The 18,661-nt window shown below is 38.2% G+C and overlaps 1 protein-coding gene across 2 annotated transcripts in view; it reads left to right on the plus strand.

The window, feature by feature from the left end:
• P4ha1 (prolyl 4-hydroxylase subunit alpha 1) overlaps positions 1–18,661 on the plus strand; it is a 55,806-nt gene that overhangs the window by 18,237 nt on the left and 18,908 nt on the right. Inside the window, exons 3-9 of one of the 2 annotated variants that reach the window (XM_057751448.1) lie at positions 90–186; positions 2,432–2,583; positions 5,654–5,791; positions 8,827–9,066; positions 11,573–11,769; positions 14,218–14,394; positions 16,685–16,755. In XM_057751448.1, coding sequence (XP_057607431.1) covers positions 90–186; positions 2,432–2,583; positions 5,654–5,791; positions 8,827–9,066; positions 11,573–11,769; positions 14,218–14,394; positions 16,685–16,755 — 1,072 coding nt within the window. Of the gene's footprint in view, positions 1–89; positions 187–2,431; positions 2,584–5,653; positions 5,792–8,826; positions 9,067–11,572; positions 11,770–14,217; positions 14,395–16,684; positions 16,756–17,701; positions 17,773–18,661 lie in introns of both variants that reach the window. The other variant, XM_057751449.1, reaches the window with a different exon arrangement.

An 18,661-nucleotide genomic window follows, 5' to 3' on the forward strand; every position in this document is an offset into this window, starting at 1 on the left:
TACAGCATCTGTTCCATTCCAGTTAAATCCTCCTGTAGCTAAAAGATTTATATTGATGAATATTTAATAACCTTTCTCTTCCCATGTAGGTCAAATGACTGATTTGATCCATACTGAGAAAGATCTGGTGACATCACTAAAGGATTACATTAAAGCAGAAGAGGACAAGTTAGAACAGATAAAAAAGTAAGTGTGTTTCCTTACAATAGCTCCAACTCTACCTGAGTGCACCAAGAGTGGAAATGAAAACCAGTTAAAATGTCTAAAGCAGCGAGCACAGGAAAATGAGTTAATCTGGGTCAGGGTTCATGTGTGTCAGCTTTGTGTTAGGTAGAGGTCAAAGGTTGACATTAGTTGCCTTGCTTTATTGCTATCTACTTGTTTTTTAAGACAGGCTCTCTTAACTGAACCTGGCAAGGCTAGTTGGCCAGTTAATTTCAGGGATCTTCCTCTTCCCACCTCCCCAGCACTAGAATTACAGGCACATACCACTGTCATTGTGGGTGTTGGATCTGAACTCGTGTGCCCATCCTTATGTAACAATTACTTTCCCACCTGAGCCATCTCCATAGTCCCTACTAAGCTTTTTTACTACTGTGACAGAGTAACTTGACAAAAATTAGTTGGAGAAAATATTTACTTTGTCTCACAGTTCAGCTGTCCTAGTTCCATTCCATTAAAACAGAGCAGCTCACATAATGGCAGTAGGGAGCACACAGAGAATGAAGGGGACAGCAGGCTCCCTCTTTCCCTAGCCTGTGTTGATGCTGCACACATCAGGGTATATCTTTCCTACCTAATTTTCTCTGAAAACACCTCATGGGTAAACCCATGAGTTAAGTTAAAGAGTTACTACTCAGTCTATTTAATCAGTCTAATGACAGTCCAGATGAACCATCACAGTGAGGAAGAATATGAATGGATGAAGATGTAGGAGTTCCAAATAAGCCACCTGCTGGAGTAGTTTTCCAGTTCTGGGATTCCATCATAGAGCTTACAGTGATAACCATGATTAATGTTATGTTTTCTGTTTTGGGGGGGTATATAGTGGTTTTTCTAGAACGTTAATTTTATTGACACAAATTTATAGTTAATCCTGACCTGAGAATTTGTGTTTTGTTTAATGAATGTCTTAGTATTGATATTTTGGCGGGTGTGTGTGTGTTGAGACAGTCTGACTGTGTAGCATTGGCTGACTGAAACTCACTGAGATTGACCTGCTTCTGTCTGTTGAGTGCTGGGATTAAAGGTGTGCACCTGGCTGATGTTTCTTGTTTTCTACATAGAGTTTAAAGATTTGCCATAAATTAGCCAAACATGGTTGCACACACATGTAATTTCAACACTTGGGAGGGGCAGGAGGATCACAATGAAAGCCAATCTAGACGGCATAATACAATAAAACAAAGCAATAATAATAGTAATAATAATAATAAATAATAATTTTTAGCATGAGTTAGACTAAGCTCAGTGGCATGCACCAGTGCTCACTGCCACTGCAGGGGATGAAGCAGGGAAATGTCTTGAGTCCAGAAATTCAAGAATAACCTAAGTGGCAGCATAGTGAAATCCAGTATTTTTTTTAAAGGAAAAAATGTGTAAGGGGCTAGAAAGATGACTCAGCAGTTAAGGGCACTGGCCACTCTCTCAGTAGATCCAGGTTCAATCCCCGGCACCCACAAGGTGGCTCACAACTGTCTGTAACTCCAGTCCCAGATCTGATATCCTCTTCTGGCCTCCTCGGGCACCAGGCATGCACATGGTAAGCATATTTTCATGCAGGCAAAACACTCATACGCATACAAAAAAAAGTACAAATTTGTTTTTAGGGTCTAAGTTGCTTTAAATGCATACTTAACAGAATTTAGACAGGGCCATTTTATTTTTATTATTATAATAATTTTAGCCTCTTGGAACTTACGAGGAAATGAAAGTTTTGAGTGATTAAAATTTTAGCTTTGACCAAGATGAGATTCCATTTGTGAGAAATAATCTAAAACAGAAAAGTTGTGTATTTTTGATTCTATTAAGTTAGATTTTTATCTATAAGATCTTATACTTTAGAGTCTTTATAATTTTACTTTAAAAAGAAATTATAGATAGTATCTTTAAATGAAAACCTTATAATTACTTTTCCCAAGTTCTTTACTTGTGTGTAATTTTTCTTTGGTACACTCTTTTTCAGGAAGTCGGGAGGTACTTGCTAGATCATGCTAGCCTTGAATTCACAGGGATCCACTTGCCCTTGCCTCCTGAGTGCTGGGATTAAAAGCATGTGCCAGATTGGGCTCGGTGGGGAAGTGAAGAGGAGTTGGGAGAGGGGAAACTAATCTGAATATATTGTATGGAAAAAAAAATATTTTCAGGAACAAAAAAAGCATGTGCCACCATGCCTGGCTTAGTTCACTACTTTTATGTCTTATATCTTTAGATGGGCAGAGAAGTTAGACCGACTAACCAGTACAGCAACCAAAGACCCAGAAGGGTTTGTTGGGCATCCTGTAAATGCATTCAAATTAATGAAGCGTCTCAACACTGAATGGAGTGAGTTGGAGAATCTGATCCTCAAGGATATGTCAGATGGTGAGTTTACAGAAACTTTAAAACCCAAAACCAACTCATTCCTAGTATAGCAGAGGTTTATGTTATAATTGAATTATTGCATGTATGTTTGGTTTGACTAGAGATAGTTGAAATCTGGAGCATTTTATTAAAAAAAATAGTAACTTCTAATATTGTTGACAGAATGGGTGATTTTTGCCTTTTGATCTATAGAAGTGATTAGATTATTTGGAATAGAACTTCATTTCTAAGGGTAAAAACATTGGGAATTGAGTTACAAAGAAGAATTTTAGCTGTGTTCTACCTAGTATATTGTGTTTAGGGTTATTTTACTTATCGTAGGCAATAAATAAAAAAAAAAGAACCTAGAGACCTTAATACTCAAAAATTTTTCTACACAAAATAATAAAATTGTAGTAGGAGTGTTGATATTCTGGTTAAAAAAAAAAACAAAACCAGGCCTGAATTTAATGAGGTAAAGGATTTTGTAGTGTACAGTAGAAGTTCAACTGTTTGGATACATTACTGATACGAAAAAGAGAAAGAAAACAGATGCAAGCTGAACCATCTGTGTAGATAATATGCTCTCTAGAACGCTGCCAGTGTTAGCAAGCAGTAAAGGACACCTTGCAGTCTCTTTATTCATGGTAGTTACAGTTAGCCACAGCTCCAAAGTGTGGAAAACTTCCAAACTGAACAGGAAATTTTAAGTTTTGTGGCTTTCTGACTGAGATGAATTCCTCTGCTGCCCTGCTGGACTGTGAGGCCCCTTCCTTGCAGCATATCCCTGCCCTTAGTCCTTAGCAGCCCTCTGTTCTCAGAGCATTGTTACGATCTCACGTTTCATAGTGTTCAGTAATGCATGGAGCACACATGATCCACAAGTGCAAGCATAATGATGCTGCAATTTGGATGTGTCAGAGAGAAGCAATAGAATGTTCTGTAAGTGAAAGCTCTTGACTTAGAAATGAAGGTAAAAACATAGAAGTTGTAAGAACCTTGGTAAGAATAAGCTTAATGTTCATTAAATTGTAAAGAAGGAAAGGAAATTTTTTATAGTTCTGCTGTTGCACCTCAGATTACAAAAGCTATATACATGAGCTCAGTGAGCTAGAAAAGATACCGGCTGAACTTGCATATGTATGTGAAAGGAAAAACAGTCTTGGTTTTCAAAATTCTGGCACTATCCATGCTTTCTTTCAACGACTAAAAGTTTTGCAGTGGGTCTCCTGTGGGTAAGGAAAGAACACTACTACCTATAGGACCATGGAAAGTAATGGCAGATGGTTGTGCCTACTTCTTTACCTTGAGCTGGCTTTCCCATTATATTCCTCCTGAGACCATTTATTGCATTGAATCTGTAGACTGCTTTGGGTAAGATTGCCATTTTTACTATCTTGATTCTGCCTACCCAAGAGCATGGGAGATCTTTTCACTTTCTAGTGTCTTCTTGAATTTCTTCCTTCAAAGATTTAAAGTTCTTGTCATACAAGTCTTCTATTTGTTTGGTTAGAGTTACTTTGAGATATTTTAGGCTATTTGTGACTATTGTGAAGGGTGTTGATTCTTTGATTTCTTCCCCAGTCCATTTATCATCTGTGTACAGGAGGGCTACTGATTTTTTTTTTTTTAAGTTAATCTTGTATCCTGCTACATTACTGAAAGTGTTTATGAGTTGTAGAATTTCCTTGGTAGAATTTTTGGGATCACTTAAGTAAACTATCATATCATCAACAAACAGTGAGAGTTTTGACTTCTTCTTTTCCGATTTGTATCCCCTTGATCTCCTTTTGGTGTCTTATTGCTCTAGCTAGGATCTCAAGAACTATATTGAATAGATACAGAGAGAGTGGACAACCTTGTCTTGTTACTGATTTCAGTGGAATCGCTGGGAGTTTCTCACCATTTAGTTTGATGTTGGCTTGCTTTATATTGCCTTTATTATGTTTAGGTATGTTCCTTGAATCCCTGCTCTCTCCAAGACCTTTATCATGAAGGAATGTTGTATTTTGTCGAAAGCTTTCTCAGCATCTAATGAGATGATCATATGGGTTTTATTTTTCAGTTTGTTTATATGGTAGAGATTATGTTGACATATTTTCATATGTTGAACCATCCCTGCATCTGTGGGATAAAGCCGACTTGATCATGGTGGATATGGTTCTGATATGTCCTTGGATTCGATTTGCCAGTATTTTATTTAGTATTTTTGCATCAGTGTTCATGAGTGAGATTGGTCTGTACATTCCCATTAATTTAAAAAAATACCTGATGTTTAGTGATCAGAATACATATAGTTGACAATAAATTTATGAAACTATATACAGTAGTGACATTAGTGTTATTAAAATTTTGAATAACATTTTGATCTTGTTTTTTGTTTTTAAGGAGTGTTTATAATCCATTCTCCTTAGGAGCTGTAGTTATCAAGTAATTCATTTTGTTATCTTGATTTTAAGATATTTTATATGAATCCTGTAGTGTTTGTGTCTGTCAGGAAAAGGGTCCTGAGAACGGAACTCAGGGCTTTGCCCCTTTTCTACAGGTTCTCTACAATTGATCCTATATCACCAGTTTTGTAATTTCTGTCTCTTCTGTGTATTTTTTAGACAGGGTCTCACTATGTAGTTCTAGATGATCCGCAACTTGTAGACTCTGCCTGCCTCTGCCTCCACATGCTGGATTAAGGGCGTGGGCCAGCATGCCTGGCTTGTTTGGGCATTTTGAGACAGGCTGGCTCTCAACACATGCCATCCTCTTATCTTTGTCTGAGTTCTTTTTTTTTCTTGTTAAGTTGTGTAACAACTAAGTTATTATTAGAGCTTTACTAATAGGAATATAATTCTGAAGTGACCTCAGGTTGCTTACTTTTTAATGGGAGTAGGGAATTGAAGTTAATGGTCTGTTCCATCTCAGTCAGTGTGGTTTTTTTTTTTTTTTTTTTTTTTTGTGAACATGTGGAAATTTCATGGTAAGGTAGAAAAATGGTTGTTTTTTTAAATATAATACTCTATTAAAAATCAGTTTGTTTCTATTAAAGTCAATGAATTTTTATAGCCCAGCCTTCCCCGACCATTTTTTCTATTTCAAGGCTTTATCTCTAACCTGACCATTCAGAGGCAGTACTTCCCTAATGATGAAGATCAGGTTGGGGCAGCTAAAGCTCTGTTTCGTCTGCAAGACACCTACAATCTGGACACAGACACCATCTCAAAGGGCGATCTTCCAGGTAAGAGAATTCTTCCCATCCATCAATGTTTGTCACCTAGCTACTCTCTTCAGCCCATAGGAAAATATGAGTAATTTTATGTATTAACATTTGTTTGTGACAGGGTCTCCTGCAGATCAGGCTGGTCTCCTGTTTCAACCTCCTGAGTGCTGGGATTACAAGCATATACTGCTATACCTGGCTTTCTAGCTCATAAAGAAAGTTATTTGTTGTTGGTATTTGCAAGGCTATGAGAGTATGTGGGGGCATGCATGTGCCATGGCAAATGTGGGAGTTGGTTCTCTCCTTCTTCCGTGGGATCTGGTGATCCACGTGATGGACCATCTCAGTAGCCCTACTTGCTGCTATCCTTTGAGAACAAAAGCAAAGCTCCCTTCTCTGGTAGTTAATGGCAGGGGATAATGCTTTTAGCTTGATACTGTCAAGGCAACAGCGTAAGGAAGAAATTTCAGTATATAACAAGAGTCATTTTTCTAGTTTTTCTTTTAGAACATCTGATATTACTTAAATGCTTTGTAGATAAAATCGTAAGATGATTAATCATTTTATGTTCATTAACTGAAAGCTAAGATGTTCTGAATATGGGCAGATATTAAAATGTTCTGTAGTATAAAGCAACCTACTATAGTATGTAACTATATTGGTCAAAAAATTTTGTGCAAAAATTTTGAATTATATCTTATGATAATTTGCTTCTGTCACTTTTTCTGTGAGTTTGTGGCTCAGTGTCTTCTTTCACTATCATCGGAGAAGTGAAATGTGTCTGTAGTCAGATTGAAACTGGTTTTCTCAGTAACCAAACAAAGAGGTTGATGAAAATGCTTTCTTTCCTTTTCCTTCCTTCCTTCCTTCCTTCCTTCCTTCCTTCCTTCCTTCCTTCCTTCCTTCCTTCCTTCCCTCCCTCCCTCCCTCCCTCCCTCCCTCCCCACCTCCCTCCCTCCCTCCCTCCCTCCTTCCCTCCCTCCCTTTCATTTTGAGACAGAGTTTCTCTTTATGTAGCTCTAGCTGTCCTGACACTCTTTAGACTAGGCTGGCCTTTAACTCACAGAGATCCATCTACCCCTGCCTCCCAGTTTTGGGATTAAAGGTGTGCACCACTACTGCCTGGCTAAAGATGCTTTTTTTTGTACATCTTTTTTTCATTTGGTATACATTGTGAGATGGTAAAAGTTAATATTTTATATTTAAGTTTTTTCATATAGTATATTCTGATTAGTTTCCCAGCTCCCAGCTCCTCCAGGATCCTTCATTCTTTTCCCGCCCACCCAAATTCACACCCTTTCTTTCTCTCTCCCATTAGAAGACAACAGGCATCCAAAAAGATATGAACCAAAATAGGACAAAACAAATGGGGGACACAAAAAAAAAAAAAAACACAAGAAGCACATACAAACTCTGAGACACACATTTGTACACGTATAGAAACCAGAAAAACAAAATTGGAAACCATAACATCTAAGCAAAAGATCTGTAAGCCCCAGCAAAGCATATGAGGGGAAAACCTCCAAAATACTCTTGCATTCATTTGTATTCACCATCTGCTGCTGGGCATGGGACCCACCCTTAAGTGTGGTTTATGTACCCAGTGAGAGTCCATTGGGAAGCATTCCCTGTATTCTCTGCCTTAACTCCATTTCCCTCCCTTTCCCTGTTCTATACTCCCATTCCTGTTGTCTTTGCCCCACCCCCATACCCCTGTACATCTATGACTATCCTTCTCACTAGTCCCTTATTCTGTACCTAACCTCTGCGGTTAAACTGATGTAACAGCTAATATCTGTATATAATCTGATACATACCACATTTGTCTTTTAGGGTCTGTTTTTTTTTTCCTAGCTCCATCCATTTGGCTGTGTGGGGTTTGTTTTGTATTTTAAAGCTGAGTAGTGTACTACATTTGCTTTATCCATTCATCTGCTGATGGCCATCTGTTTCCAATTTTTAGCTATTAGGAATAGAACAGCAGTGAACATGGTTGGGCAAGTGTCTCTTAATGTAGAGTCCTTTGGGTATATGCCCAAGGGTGAAACTAACACTCAAAAGGAGTATGTGATAAGAAATAATTAAACTCAGGGCTGAATCAGTCAAATAGAAACAACAGCATCAATACAAAGGATCAATGAAACACGGTTAGGTCTTTGAGAAGATCAATAAGATTGGTAAACTCTTAATTAAAAGAGAGAGAGAAGGTCCAAATCACTAAAATTAGAAACAAAAAGACTTTTTTAAAAGATAAACTAGTCAGCGGTTTGCTTTTCTTTTGGTGCATCTTTCCGTTCATCTTTTTCAGACTGTTCCTTGGGCATAAGATAGATTATCAGTTTTGTTGTTGCTTCTGAGACAGATATGATTCCTGCTGTGTTATATAATAGCAAGTTTATCTTGATTGATGTTTCATTTTGGTAACTTCATCTGCTTCATATATACTTGATAAATGGATATTAATAACATATATGCTATATGATTTCATCTAAATCTTAGGGTTTTTTTTTTTTTTTCACTTTTTTACATCAGTTTTGTGTGGATGCCATATGGGTGCCATGGCATGCATGTGGAAGTCAGAGGAACTTGTGAGTCAGTTCTCCTTCCGCTGAGTTTCAGGGAGGAAGTTAGGTCTTCAGCTTGGAGCTAGTGCCTTTACCTGCTGAGCCATCTCCTTGGCCTTAGGCGCTTGCGGCACATCCCTTGTACCAGCTGTGTAATCCTGTCACACCGTTTTATTCTGTTTGTTTATAAAATTAGGCTAATTTTTGCTTTAAATTTATTGTATATTTGTTTTGAGACGGTCTCTCTGTGTAGCTCTGACAGTCCTGGACTCATATAGACTGGGCTGGCCTTGAATTCAGAGAATTCACTGCTTGACTTTACCTCCTGAGTGCTGGGATTAAAGATGGTGCTACCCACACCGAGCTGATTATTGCTCTTCTTACTACTGGATTATTAAGAAGTTCAAATCAAAGTGAAGTAGGACTTGGAAAGTTTATGTAAGTATAGTACAATATGAAGATTGCCAATGCTGTGTTTTCTATTCATAGGAGTGATACACAAGTCTTTCCTAACGGCCGAGGACTGCTTTGAGTTGGGCAAAGTGGCCTATACAGAAGCAGATTATTACCACACAGAACTGTGGATGGAGCAAGCACTAATGCAGCTGGAGGAAGGCGAGGTTTCCACTATAGACAAAGTCTCTGTTCTAGACTATTTGAGCTATGCAGTGTACCAACAGGGAGACCTGGATAAGGCACTTTTGCTCACAAAGAAGCTTCTTGAACTAGGTATGTTATTTGGTTTCATTAACGATATTTGCACACTTACCCCCTTTACTTGTCTCCAACCACACAGCCATGTGTCTTTCACCAGAAGTCTAGCACTTGCCCCGCCAGACGTCCTTTGTCTTCTCACCACTTACCCTCAAAGTAGGCAGAAACTGAGTTTTCACCTAATGATATCACAGCCGTCGCTGTGTTCCTCTGCCATTTTCTTTCCTCCGGGAATTTAAAAACTGGAACAACCAGACGATAGTGGTATACTCCTTGAATCTCCAGCACATGGGAGATAGAGGCAGGTGAATCTCTACGAATTTAAGGCTTAGCCTGATCTACATCTTGAGTTCCAGGACAGCCAGGACTACACAGTGAGACCTTCTCTCCAAAAAACAAAATAATGAATAAATAAATAGGTCAAATCTAGATGAAGAACTCAGTTGAAAATTTACTTACCATGTGGCCATAGTAATTACTAACCACTGTCCTTTGAAGAACATTATTCTTTTTTGCATTTCGTATTCAAAATGTTAGGAAAATGATATGAGAATTTTTAAAGTGATGTATTTTATGTGTCTGAGTATTTACCTGCATGTGTGTAGGTGTATCACTAAGGCCAGAAGATGGTATCGCATCCCCTTGAAAGTATGTGGGTGTTGAAAACTGAACCCTGGCCCTTTTCAATAGCAGCAGTACTCTTAACTCCTGACCCATTTCTCCAGCTTCCCAGAATTCCTTGATTTCTACCCAAGATCTGCTATGTTGAAATCTTTAGAAATGGAATCTCAGAATATATAAAATAATAAATTATGAAGAAAGTATATTTAATAATTTTTTTAATTTTTATTTTTTTGGTTTTTCGAGATAGGGTTTCTCTGTGTAACAGCCCTGGCTGTCCTGGAACTCACTTTGTAGACCAGGCTGCCCTTAAATTCACTGAGATCCATCAGCCTCTGCCTCCCAAGTACTTTGATTAAAGATGAGTACCTGAGTAAGATGATAGATGTCGGGGGCTGGAGAGATGGCTCAGAGGTTAAGAGCCCTGGCTGCTCTTCCAGAGGTCTTGAGTTCAATTCCCAGCAACCACATGGTGGCTCACAACTATCCCTAATGAAATCTGGTGCTCTCTTCTGGCCTGCAGGCACACATGCAGGCAGAACGCTATATACATAATAATAAATAAATCTTTTTTTTTTTTTTTTGGTTTTTCGAGATGGGGTTTCTCTGTGGTTTTGGAGCCTGTCCCGGAACTAGCTCTTGTAGACCAGGCTGGTCTCGAACTCACAGAGATCCGCCTGCCTCTGCCTCCCGAGTGCTGGGATTAAAGGCGTGCGCCACCACCGCCCAGCTTAAATAAATCTTAAAGATGATAGATGTTAAAAAAGCGAGACTGTTCCAAAAGATTGATCTGAAAGTGAGCTTTATGATAATTGGTTTATCTCTTGGTTAGATGAATAAATCAAGATATTAGTTTAATAACATTTGTTTTTCTTTTGGTTTTTTAAATTAAATTATACTTCGTATTCCATGTAGAAAATTTATTAATATAGAAAAAGAGTCAACTTTTTTCCATCATAGTATATAGTCCCTCACTATACACATTTACTTTTCTCTCTTATTGTATGTCATAACGTACATTGTGATCTGTTTCAAAAGAACTACAAATAATTTACAAACCGAACACTTTGATTCATGCCACAAGTGATGCCTCTGCTTCCTGTTCTTTTTATTTTTATCTCTGTGGTTGCTTGGATTGGTTTTTACTTACTAGTAATTTCTGGGGCTATTAGTGAATTTGGCATGTTCGAAAATTACATCTCTTCAGTTTCCTTTTTCCTTCACACTTAGAAATTTAGAGCTGACATCTACTCAGCCCTCAGATGTAAACTAATCTGTCTGTGGTGAATATTAGTTATGAAGTGGGTCTGCTTTGTCTTTACCATAGTGATTGCTTTGTAGCCACAAAATGATCTTTCCCATTACCTAAAATACATGGATGAGTAAGAACTTTGTTGTTTCGTTTTTTTTTTTTTGGTTTTTTTTTTTTTTTTTGAGACAAGATTTCTCCTTGTAGCCCTAGCTGTTCTGGAACTCACTCTGTAGACCCGGCTGGCCTAGAACTTGAGATCCTCCTGCCTCTGCCTCCTAAGTGCTGGAATTAAAAGCCTGCACCGCCATGCCCGGCTGAGTAAGGATCCGAAGTGTTGACACCAGACTGAACGTTGTTCTGGGGCTGCTCAGTGAAGTTCTCAAAGTAGAAGCAGTAACTGCTGCCTAAAAGTTCAAAACTGCTTCTGTCGCCAGAGCTGTTTCTGTCCAGGGCAGCTCTATGTCCTGATTGACTAGGGCAGTGCTAGTTACGCTTATTTTGGTACTAATAACTTTCATTAGTGCCTCCTTTCTTAAAAGCATCTTAATTAGGAAGATAAACTTTAGATCTCTGTGTTTATATTACAGTTTTTTGATGATTGAACAACTGAAAACTTGACTATGTACACTCTTTATTTCTCTCTAATAGATCCTGAACATCAGAGAGCTAATGGTAACTTAAGATATTTTGAGTACATAATGACTAAAGAAAAAGATACCAATAAATCTGCTTCAGGTGACCAGTCTGATCTGAAAAGTACACCAAAGAAAAAAGGGATTGCTGTGGATTACCTGCCAGAGAGACAGAAGTACGAAATGCTGTGCCGTGGGGAGGGTATCAAAATGGTAAAGTGGAAAAAGTTAATTGTGTATGAATATGCATGTGTTTGTGCATAGTGCTAGAGAGTCAGTTTATACATGTGTGATAAAATCAGAATGACTGCACAAAGCAGTGTGCCGTACTGCCTTAACTATGGATGAAAATGCATTAATGTGCATGTGGTACGCATTGTTTCGTTTCCCAAAATGATGCAGACATACATTGTGAGTTTTTAGAGTAAGTATTTCTAAGTATAAACTCTTGAAAATATGTTTAAATTCTTTGTCTACTAAGAAATTAAAGTTAGGGTTTCTATTTAGACATTGAAGAATGTTGACAGTCTAACCACAGATGTGTATATTGCATCATCATGAACAGAATCACGGATTCCTATCAATAAGTTTTTGCTTTTATTGGGAGCTAATGAGCAATTCAAGAATAGAAAGACTTCATTAGATTCCTGTGACCATTTTGTACATTTCTTTTCTAATAATAATGTGTGTGTCAGACACCTTTGTATCGCTGATAAAATGCCGGAGATTGACAGCTTTAAGAGGAGGAAAGATCCACTTGGGATCAGGGGTTCAGAGACTTCATTCTATAGCCATAACACTCACTGCATCCTTTGGGCTCATGGCAAGGCAGGGCATCTTGGGGAGAGAATGTGTGGTGGAGCACAGCTGCTTACCCCACAGCAGCTCAGAAGCAGAGAGCAGCAAGGACGGATTTCCAGCATCACCTGGGCACACCCCAGTGACTTTCCTAAAGATACCACCTGCCAACTACACCACAGGCTAGTGACCGAGCTAAGAATTTAGAAACAGTCTAGATCAAGCTCTAAGAGTACTTATCTTTTAAAGATGAGAACTCAAACTCACTAGAGGTTATTATCATATCTTTATAGATTTCTAGAAGTTGCATAATAATATCAAATGATCAAATATCTAGTTAGTTTGCGAATTTCCATGAGTCTGAACTTGTTTTGAAAACAGGATCTCCTACCTCACAGACTATTGGCTTGTAACTTTTTATCTTATTTATTATGGAATTTTGACCTTCTGGTTCTTCTGCATCTATGCCCACACCCAGTTAATACATTGCTAGGGAGTCAACTCAAGGCTTTGTGCATGCTAGGCAAGCACTCTGTCAACCAAACTACATGCCCAGTCCTTTTCCTTAGTAACTTTTAAGCCAGCAAAGTGGAATTCTGGTTCCATATAGTAGGCCGCATGAATGTCAGCTCTGCCCATAGTTAGAGAAGCATCCCCTTTTCGAGTTGTTGCATTCATCATTATAAAAGATTTATTTGATAGAAAGCCTTGAATTTGACTCTTGAAGTACACGAAGAAAAACATTATTATTTGTTATTTAACAGTTAAATTTCATATATGACATATGTTTAAGATGAGAGCCAGAAGCTTATCATGATGACACATGGGTGTAAAACCATCATTGAGACACCCTAGAGGCTGAGACAAATGGTTTTTGAGTTTGAAATCAGCTTGGACTGTAAGGGACCTTGCCTTTAAAACAAAGCAATAGCTTATTTCATTGCTGCATTTGCACAAATGGTTAAAGGAAACATTTGCTTTGTTGTCTGTCCTGTTACCATTCTCAATAATACAAATGCCTGGTTTCTTTAAGAACTTACTTTCTCCTTTTCATAGCTACTCATTTTCACTTTTGCTGTTAAAAATATACTGTTATGCAGTTGAAGAGATAGTTCAGTGGTTATGAGTGCTTGCTGCTCTTTCAGGGACTTGAGTATAGCTCCCAGTACCCATATCAGGTGACTCACGACCACCTGTAATTCCAGGAGAGTTCACCAACATCATCTTCTGAATTTAATGGGCACTGCACTTACATGTGCATAAAAACATATATACATGCTAAAAGTGTACACACACACACAGTATTACCATAACTGTTGTTTTTACTACAAGCTTTTAACTGTGCAATAATTAGAAAACGTTTGTTTAGTTTAGTCTTTTAGTATTTGTTTTTTTCCCCCTTCTTGAAACTGCATTTTTTTTCCTGGCTGCCTCCTGGTTATTTTGGAGAAATGCTAGGTATACTTTTTTTCCCTTTTAAATAAGTATTTAAATGTTATTTGATGTTTATAATATCTATAATTTATTTGATAAGAGAATGGTAGAAACAAGAAACATTACCTTATTTTCTTATTTGAGGCCTCCCTCTTCCCCAGAAAATAATCTTTTATATTTTTCAATGCTAGGGATTGAACCCAGTGCCTACCACCAAGCTGCACCCCCAAATTCTAAGAATCATTAATAACATTTTAAAGATCATAAATGTTTGCTTTGATGCAAAACATCTACAGGATATTGCTGCTTTGTGTGCTTTTCCAGAGACCATCTCTGTGTGTGTGTGCAATCATAGTTCTTGTTTTTAGCCCATAGAGGAATCAGCAGTGGGTAATATTTTAATATATTTGTTATTTTCTTTATATTTAGACACCTCGGAGACAAAAAAAGCTGTTCTGCCGCTACCACGATGGAAACCGAAATCCTAAATTTATTCTGGCTCCAGCCAAACAGGAGGATGAGTGGGACAAGCCGCGTATTATTCGTTTCCATGATATTATTTCTGATGCAGAAATTGAGGTTGTCAAAGACTTAGCAAAACCAAGGGTAACTTTTTTTCTTCTCAGTTTACTGAATGTTTGTGTTAATCTTTTCTTTGCAAGGTGACAGGAAAGATAACTAAGGTGGCCATAACTTCAGATGGTTTTAAGAGTTATTGCCCCAACATAATGTTGTTAAGTTATGGTTTATGCTAGCTATCTCAGTTTGTTATCTACATAAGTAATACACCCTATTGCTGGGCTTTAAACAGTAAGTAATGGAAACCATAGATTTGTGTTCTTTTATGAAAAACTAGTTTTTTGCTGTATTACTGGAAGACCTCCATATTTTGTAGCCTTCAGTACCACTCAAAGCTAAACCTTTTCATACATAGTCTGTTTTTGTAGGTATCTTGTTAATTTTAAAATAGTATTATGGTTTCCTAATTTTAATTTATATATATTCTTTTAATTTTCTTTAATGAATATGGGTGTTTTGTTTGCATGTGTGTCCATGTTACCATGTGCACACAGTGCCTATGGAGGCTAGAGGGTATCAGATCCTCTGGGACATGAGTTACAGATTGTTGTGTTCTGCCGTGTGCGTGCAGGGAATCGAACCTCAGTCCTCTGGAAGAGCAACAAAGTGCTCTGAGGAACTGCTGAACTGTCTCCCCAGCTCTTAATCTATCTTATCAAGAAAAATAGTTGAATGTGAGTTATGCCTAATTCTACACATGTAGTGTTTGGCATAGGAACTTGTCTTTTGTGTGAGACTGTGGAGACTATCCCTCTGTCCTTTGTTTCCCCATCATCTTGTTCTTTAAAACAGCACATCTATTAATAATAAAATGCAAGCTTTTGTAGAGATTATTAAATAAATTCTGATTATTATTTTTTTCTGTTGGAATACATAGGGGTTGATGCATTTCTATAAAGGTCAAGGTAGTCAGTGTTTTTTTCGAGCTTTGTCAGCTGTGTGGTCTCTGTCCCAGCTATTCAACTTCATCATCTGGTGTAAAAGCAGCCAAAGGGCATGTGAATAAATACTGTGGTTACAGCAGCATCTGCTTTTTACTTCTAAAGCTGGTGGCAGCTGGTTTGGCTGGTGCATTTGCTGGCTGTGTGTATATGTGCTTAGATAAACTTGAAATTTTCTTTTCTAATTTCTTGACATATTTTTATTGACTCTCTAGGAATTTCACATCACGCACCTTGATCACACTCACTTCCGACCCTTGTGGCCGTACCCCAAAAAGAAGAAAAACAAACCATAAATCCAATTTATGTTGTCCATATAAACTTGAAATTTTTAAAGTTTTATTATTTTTCCAAACTTACATTTTTTGGTTTTATCAAAAAAAGTTAAAAAAAAAAAAAAAGACATTGTAAGTACAAAGGTTTAATGTGGGGCATCAGGTGCTGTCCGGGGCCATTCTCACACATCAGCTGCCAAGCAGAATGACTCCGTATTTTCTCATTCTTTTGAATTCCTAAGTCAGTCCTTTTCAGACCCACTTTACCAGTGTTTCTTGGTAGGATATTTGTTAGGAGTTCACTTTTGAGATAGAAGGTCTCTAGTTGGGATTGTTTTTGATGAATAAATTCAGCGACAACTAGTTAATTTGCTTGTCATGTCAGAATTGCCTTCCTATTTTAGAAAGTCTGGGATGCTCGTTGTGGCTGTCGTCTTTCCTTTAACCCCAGCTGCCCTGCTTTCTCCCCACACAGAAAGGCTGTTTTACTGTGTATATTACTGAGTCATGTTATCTCTTAAGATGAAGAAATGACCTTAAAACAAATTTTATTAACCTTTGTAAACATGTCTCACTGGTTTTAGAGTAGACGATTATTAATATGTCTTTTGTTTTTTGTTTTTCCAGACAGGGATTCTCTATGTAACCCTGACTGTCCTAGAACTAGCTCTGTAGACCAGGCTGGCCTTAAACTTACAGAGATCCTCTTTCCTCTGCCTCCCGAGTGCTGGGATTAAAGGCATGTGCCACAACCACCCTGCACAAACAGCCATTCTTGAAGCCATAAATTGTACTTTACATTTCAGGAATTTTTCTTCTCATCACATTCTCTAAGTATTGGAGAAATTTAATTTTCAGTCTTTTCTGTTTGTGTGGCCTGTATTCATGCAGTGCAAAAGCAATTAAAATAATTTTTAAGAAACACACCAAAAATCTGACTTTTAAGGCTCAACACAAGGTGATTGGAAGGGTATTTAGATATTTTCCTATTCACCCTCTTTTGTTTAAAGAAAAAGAAAAAACGGAGAGGTCTGACTGGTTAGGGAAATGTGATTCAATTTTTGTCTTGTAATGCAATTATTTTGATGGTTGGCTTCACAGCTGAGGCGAGCCACCATTTCAAACCCAATAACAGGAGACTTGGAGACGGTACATTACAGAATTAGCAAAAGGTAAGAGATTGTATGCTGCATATTTTTCCTCCTAAGAGTGTCTTGAACATCCTACCGGAATTCTTACTCATTTACAGAAGTAGGTCATTTCTAGTCTCCAGCTCAAGTGGCCGCCTTACACATAGAAGCATAACGCATGGACGCAAGCTTTGTGTTTCACAGGCTTCCCCTTGAACTAGAAGTTCTGTTTTATCTCTGTTCAGCCTCACGTTTCAGGAATTAAGTGCTTTGTATTTTTAAGGTCAGGTATTAAACACTCAGGAAACTGCCTGGTTCTTTCCTTTTCAAGCCCTTTGTTGTGAGAGTGGGAAATGAAGAAGCAGCAACCCCTTCATGTGGGGTGGAGTGCTGATGTGTCTCACTCCCTCCTGCACAGCGATTGTCTTTCGCCTTTAATCTGATTGTCATTATGGAGTAATCTGTTCTTACTGGAGTTTCTCAAAGTCGCTGCCCAAAAGTTGGCTGCGGAAAGAGCAGTTCTGCTTCTGAGCTCAGTCTTTCAAAGGGCTTGTGATCTCTGCTGACCTGGATGATGCGGAGAGACTGGAAAACAGTTTCATCCCGATGAAAGTTTTAAAATGAGGAACTAATTTCAAATACTTTGTAAACTATATTTGAAGAACATTGAACTTGTAGACCTGGGGAAGCTCCTGTGAAACCCACTGCCTCAGATCATTCCTTACGGCCGCGAATGACTTTAGTTAAAAAAGCGAAAGGACAATAAATGCATTTACAGTCAAATTCCGTCAGCCATTTTCTCCTGACTCAGAAGTGGCTGCTCTTCTGCCACCTTTCTGAACGTTTTGCTGATTCGACCCATTACCCGCCATGCAGACCAGTCGGAATCCTTCCAATCACCTGTGGCTTGACAAAACAAAAAAGTGAACAAAGCCCAATGGCCTGCTGGAGTGTAAGCCCTTGTCCTTTCTCTTTTTTCTTTTCGTAGCTGAGCCGAGCTACAGTACATGACCCTGAGACGGGGAAATTGACCACAGCACAGTACAGAGTATCTAAGAGGTAAGGGAGCAGTGGAGAGAATTGAGGCATATTTGGAGTGTTCTTTTTTGAGAATCTAATTTCGACAAAATATATGATATTGTTTCTAAGATGTAGATGTCAGGGGACGGTTTTGATGTCTGTGCTTGATTTTCATAATGGACCAATAAGCAGATAGATCCAGGCAGTTTCAGGCATTTTCCAGCTCATTGATAAGTATAGAATGCCCAGTGCGGCTCCAGCAATGCTGATATGGGAAGTGTCTTATGTTGAGAGAGCTCCCTAAAGGCTCTCTGCACAGTGCAAGGCCCAAGGCAAACCCTGCCTTAGTCTGTGGTCACCAATAGTTGTAAAAGAAATGCCTAGAAGGACAGTGAGGCTCCTACAAGTCAGCTTTCAATTCCTTCCGTTCAGCAACAGTTAGAAGTAACAGTTAAGGATCACGGTGCAGATTAAACTGTGTTACTAAGGCCAAGTAAGGTTAGTACAGCAGTGACTCACACCTGTTGATAATGGCTTCTCAGGTTAGAAAATGAAATCAGAAATGTCATTACTCTGGATTCTGCTGGATTCTAACCCTAAGTAAAGTTTTTCTACAGATGCCAAAGTTATAGAAATAAATGTAAGCTCTGTCCTGTCTCATTATAAACATTTAAATATATTTGAGAGTAATTGCTTAGATTAACATGTATTAATAATAGTTGAAGTAACTCAATCTGAAGCTACTACTCTTTAAGTTTTTTGATTGATTGATTGATTGCTATTATGTGTGTGTGCCCATGCCAGAGTGGACATGAAGAAATCAGAGCTTCTCTGAATTTGTGAGTTGGTTCTCTTTCCAGTTGGTGAAGCATGGTCTTTCTTGCTGTGTTTGCCATGATGTTTACTCAGGACTGACTCCTGATCTTCT

Source organism: Chionomys nivalis, chromosome 19 (genome assembly GCF_950005125.1).
Source record: "Chionomys nivalis chromosome 19, mChiNiv1.1, whole genome shotgun sequence".
NCBI classification, from domain to species: Eukaryota; Metazoa; Chordata; class Mammalia; order Rodentia; family Cricetidae; genus Chionomys; species Chionomys nivalis.